Source organism: Trifolium pratense, linkage group LG5 (genome assembly GCF_020283565.1).
Source record: "Trifolium pratense cultivar HEN17-A07 linkage group LG5, ARS_RC_1.1, whole genome shotgun sequence".
Lineage (NCBI taxonomy): Eukaryota > Viridiplantae > Streptophyta > Magnoliopsida > Fabales > Fabaceae > Trifolium > Trifolium pratense.
The window spans coordinates 54,600,241-54,606,097 of record NC_060063.1 but is presented as its reverse complement, the minus strand read 5'-3'; the positions used below and the strand labels follow the sequence as shown (position 1 = coordinate 54,606,097).

The following is a 5,857-nucleotide window of genomic DNA, read 5'->3' as shown; positions in this document are numbered from 1 at the left end:
TATTGAAAGAAAATTCAATTGCGTGAACATGATCGTTGTCGTATAATAAATGTTAAGGTTCCCCAATTGCCAACTAACAAGCCACCTTGTCACATTTCAACATAATTTTCTTCTTTCTCTGTTTTTTTCTTATCCATTTTCCATCACGACAAGTTAAAGGAACAATGACGTTTTCTTTTCTTTATAATATTTTTTATTTTTTGTTACGTACTCTCTGTTTCATAAGAGAATGAATCCTAGTAATTCAATATTTGGTGTAGACGTAAGTAAAATTTGATTAATAATTATTTTATTCAGAAATTGAGTTCAAATTTTTTCGAACAATTTGTCCTTTGATTGAATTCATTAACCAATTAAATTCAATAACTTAATTTATATATATAGATATAATCTAGTAAAGAAATGTGTGCATGATAGTATATTATTTATGCTTCACCAACAATATAACTTCATCACATGATTTGAATGTGTGTGTGTAAGAAGTGTATATATATGTCTCACTTTCTCGGATTGGTATTCACATTTGAGAATTAATAGGAAAGTCTACATAAAAAAAAGAAATTTTCAAGAAAATGACTTCAAATTCCAACACTAGTCATAGCTACCCCATCAAAACGGTGGTCATTTTGGTTCAAGAGAACCGTTCCTTTGATCACATGTTGGGTTGGATGAAGTCCCTCAACCCGAAAATCGACGGTGTTACCGGCTCAGAGTCAAATCCAATTTTCACAGGTGATTCTAACTCGAATCGCGTTCAATTCGGTGACCGGTCAATCTATGTTGACCCAGACCCCGGTCACTCGATCCAGGACATTTATGAGCAAATATTTGGAGAACCATGGAGCGAAGCCTCGGCAGCAAAGAACTTGCCACCAAAAATGGAGGGCTTCGCTCAAAATGCGGTGAGGCAAGAGAAACCAAAAGACGCAACGGTGCCAATGACAGAGGCAGTTATGAATGGGTTCAAACCGGATTCGGTGCCGATTTACAAGGAGTTAGTTAAAGAGTTTGCGGTTTGTGACCGTTGGTTTGCTTCGGTTCCTGCGTCAACCCAACCGAACCGGCTCTATGTGCATTCCGCCACGTCACATGGGTTAAGTAGCAATGACACAAATAAGCTCATTGGAGGGTTACCTCAAAAAACCATATTTGATTCTTTGGGTGAAAATGGATTCAATTTTGGGATTTATTATCAACAACCACCATCCACCCTTTTCTACAGGTTTGTTCATTTGATCATTTAGGTATCTTAATATATAATTAATTAATATATGTTTAATTTCCTCATTTAGGATTTATTTTATTAATCACTTTCAGGAGTCTTAGGAAGCTTAAATACATAGATAACTTTCATGAATATGGCTTAACATTCAAGAAGCATTGTGAAGAAGGGAAGCTACCAAACTACGTGGTGATAGAACAAAGATTTTTCGACTTGTTATCGATACCTGGGAATGACGATCATCCATCTCACGATGTTGGAGAAGGACAAAAATTCGTAAAAGAAGTGTATGAAGCACTAAGAGGTAGTCCACAATGGAATGAAATGTTGTTTGTGATTACATACGACGAACATGGAGGATTTTACGATCATGTGCCAACGCCGGTAGACGGAGTTCCTAGTCCAGATGACATTGTTGGTCCTGACCCTTTCAAGTTTAAGTTTGATAGGCTTGGTGTAAGGGTTCCAACCATCTTTATTTCTCCATGGATTGAGCCAGGAAAAGGTAAGAATAAGATGCTTATATGCATGCAAACAAAAGCTAAGTTATTATGTGCATTATTTAAAAATTATTAATGCTACCTTTAGTTAAAATTTATACCATAGAACACAAATATTAGTACATATATTAATCATAACATGGTTTTATTATACAGTGTTGCATGAACCTTCTGGACCATTTCCAACATCACAATATGAGCATTCATCTATACCAGCAACTGTTAAGAAGATATTTAATCTCCCTAATTTTTTGACAAAGAGAGATGCATGGGCAGGAACATTTGAGGGCCTTTTAACTCTAACAAGACCAAGAACTGATTGTCCAGGTAACATATTTTGGGTCCGTTTGGATTTGACTTATTTTTTAGCTTATGAAAATAGTTTATACAAATAACTAAATGTTTATTTTAATTCATAAGTTTTTACTAATAATTTTTTTTATAAGCTGTTTTTTCATAAACTATCTCGAAAAACTTATAATAATACATAAAAGTTTATTTATTTGCATAAGCTGTTTCACATAAGCTCAAAAATAAGTCAATCCAAATGGGCCCTTTATCTTATTGTGTTCCAATGCATAAGAAATTATTTGATGTGTATTTTTTGATGAACTTAGAATAAAATAATGTTGTTAGCTCGATTCTTGTTTGGATCAAACCTCTTCTAAAGTGAACGATGTTAGAGTTTTCAGTAATATCAATCATTATTTAATGGTTGATTTTGATGATTGATATTACATGTACAAGAATAAAAATTCCAACCATCAATCGTGTTTCTTGACGATTTAAGTGACCATTGCGCAGAGAAATTACCCGACCCGATTAAACTAAGAGAGGCTGTTGCTAAAGAACAAGCCAAGTTGAGTGAATTTCAGGAAGAATTGGTACTAATGGCAGCTACTCTAAATGGTGATCATAGAAAGAGCATATACCCGAACAAGTTAATCGAGAACATGTGTGTTACGGACGCAGTTAAATATGTCGAGGATGCATTCAATACATTCTTGAATGAGTGTGAGAAAGCAAGACAAAATGGTGCTGATGGTTCTGAAATTGTTGATTGTGCTGATACATGTAGTACACAACCAAATTCCAAAAGTTTTTTTCACAAGATGTTGTCTTGTATAACTTGTGATCGATGAATAATTAACTTTGCACATAATTTATTTATGAAACAAGTGGTGTTGTGTGTATATAATTGGCAACATTGTTAATGAATTTATGATGAATAAAAAGTTTGTTCATTTATATTTTTTTTATATAAAACAAGTGTTGCTGTGATATTTAAAGTACACATTTTTAGCCAAATAAATAAATTAATTCGATATTTTTGTCGATTGTTGGTTTAACTCTAGTTTATGAAAGTTAATTCTCCCTTCGTGATATAATATAAACAAAATTTATTTTTTAGGTGTGATTTTAATTAGTGGCTAAATTTATACTAAAATCTCTAGTCATGAAATTGTGTTTCATAAAAGAAATTATGAGTTTTTTCCTTCACAAACAAACAGTTGAAAGAAAAAGAATAGTTATTTATTTATCGTGTAACATAAATAAATATTATACAGAGTAATATGAGAGGACATATGTCCGACATGACGAATTCAACAAATGTTAATGCTCCTAATTTATTCTTAATGTTTCTTCAAAAAAATAAAATGCTCCTAATTTACTCTTAATGTTTCTTCACTCAGTTTTATTTTGCAGTTTAAAAATAATTCAAAAAAAAAAAAGTTCACTTTCAATAGTCTCCCAGTAAAGAGAGTTGAGACATAAAGTTTAATTATATTTTTTTCTCAAAAAGAAAAGTTAAATTTTTTTTTGAGGTGCTCAAATCAAAATCAATCCAAATAAAAATCGTAAACCGATCTAAAAAATCAAATATTTTTTAATGTGTTTAAATTTTCTTTTGTGAAAACTGCCGGATCGGATCAGATTTTAGATTTATTTTTTAAAAATCGAACTAAACCGCGCGCATACATATATGTTAATACTTATTCAATTTTTTATTAGTATGCTATATTTCATTAACATATTATTTGTTGGTTTTAATTTTCTTATTTGTTGGATCACATTAAATTGAATTTTTTAATTAGTCATCTAAAATCAAACCGAACCACAAATTTTTTTTTGTTGAATATTTTTTTTAATTCTTTAGATCACATATCTCAAAACCGATCAAAACTGAACCGCAAACACCCTTAGTGTCTATATGTATCGTCTTCCATTTCCTTTATTACCGTACTCCTGTTTTAAAGTCGATTTTCTTTTAAAATATTTTTTCATTTCTAGCGTATTAAAATAATATAACACTCTTGAACACAAAAAATCACTAATATTACCAAAAAAAATAAGGGTCATGCTAACCGGTGCCTCCGGGCACTGATTAAGGAAACCAAAAAAAGAAACTTTTAAATAAAAAATAACATTTTTTAAATTTTTAAGAGTTGACTGCACAAGTTTCAATGTTAAATTACTATTTTTGCTCTCTTAACCAATGCCCCGGGGGCACTGTTTAGCATTTTCCAAAAAATAAATAATACTACCTCCGTAACTAGGGGTGGCAAAGTGGGCATGCCCGCCCCGTTTAGGCCCGCCCCGTTTAAGCCCGCCCAAAAGCGGGGCGGGGCGGGGCGGGGCAACTTAGGTGTCCGGGCTCAACAACTCAAGTCCGCCCGTTTATTGGCGGATTGGCGGGTTGGCGGGCCGGCCCGCCAAATACTTTTTTTTTTTTTTTTAACTATTTGAATTATAACTTCACAATTCTTACCTCCTAGTTGATGTTAAAAAAAATACTACAAGAAACGTTAATAAGTAATTTCTTACAATTACCCTTAATTAAACTAATAGAAACATCAACTAAGTTAATAAATAATTCATTACAATATAAGATAAAGGATAAATACTAGCAAGTGATAATTCCCATTTGAAACAAGCAAACAGCCTGTGATGCATCCAGTTCCACCAAAACATGGCTCAAAAAATTACAACTATGTCAATACCAAAAAGCCAAAGACCACAACATAGTTAAGGAAATTCAGGGACACAAAACATAAAAAACTAGCAGCAATTAATCAATCTCAAAAGCTCTCCATCACAAACACTTCATCAATCATCTTCATCATCATCTATGTCATAAACATATGATGCTTCAATTGATGTCGTAGTGACAGAAGGGAGAAGGAAGAAGAACAAAACAAAAGCGGTGGCTTGATGGAATAGAACGACGGTGGAGTGGATTGAGTTTCACGGGGCGAAGTGGAAGAAGGGAGAAAACGGCGGATGAAATGAATGAAACCTAATTTTGGAAGAAGGGAGCATACGGTGGAAGTGAAGTTTTATATGAGAGAACATTGGATTGAGATTTGGGCTTTCATTCCAAGCCCAATTTTCAATTAAAGCAAAAAATTATAAAAAAATTAAAAAGCCCGCGGGCTAACCTGCCCCGCCCCACCCCGCCCCGTTTTTTAGGCGGGTTAGGCGGGGGCGGGCCACCTTAAGGTGGCGAGCCAAAAACCTCAGCCCGGCCCGCCAAAAATGGCGGGTCAAACGGGTCGGCCCGGCGGGCCTGACCCGTTTTGCCACCCCTATCCGTAACTAAATATAAGACCCTCAATCTTTCCCTTTTTATAAGACTTCTTTCATATTTTCAAGGACATTAATTATTTCTTTCCCAACATACCCCTAATTAAATTACATATTTTTCTACAATCTATAATAAATACTTTAAAAAAACAATAACTCATTATCTTTCTCGAAGGATAAAATTGTAAAAACAATATCAATTGTCAACACATTTAATAACACGATTCACTTTCTTAATCTCCACAATTTTTTAATGGGGTTTTATAATTAGGGACCGAGGTATTATAACACTAAGGACTAAGGAGTATGCATGTGTCCATCTCTCTCTGCCTATAAAAGGACATATACCTCTTGTTTGTTTGTTACCCATTCTTCTTCACCCTTCCTCTTCTTCTTCACTCTTCCTCTTCTTCTTCTTCTTCTTCACTCTTCTTCTTCTACTAGTTCTAACTAACAAAAATGGCCGATGAACTTGCCAACTTAGATGCAAAAATGATGGTGCTTCTGGAATATATTCAATACCTTCAAGCTGATCTTGCTCATCCTCCCA

General features: G+C 33.8%; 1 protein-coding gene across 1 annotated transcript; it reads left to right on the top strand.

Annotated features, from left to right (window-relative positions):
* Positions 1-221: 221 nt before the first annotated feature.
* LOC123883242 (non-specific phospholipase C4-like) lies at positions 222-3,011 on the top strand. Its single transcript, XM_045931983.1, has 4 exons — positions 222-1,222; positions 1,318-1,727; positions 1,879-2,049; positions 2,527-3,011. The coding sequence occupies exons 1-4, from the start codon at positions 573-575 to the stop codon at positions 2,862-2,864; spliced, it is 1,569 nt and encodes a 522-aa protein (XP_045787939.1). The 5' UTR covers positions 222-572; the 3' UTR covers positions 2,865-3,011.
* The last annotated feature ends 2,846 nt before the right edge of the window (positions 3,012-5,857 follow it).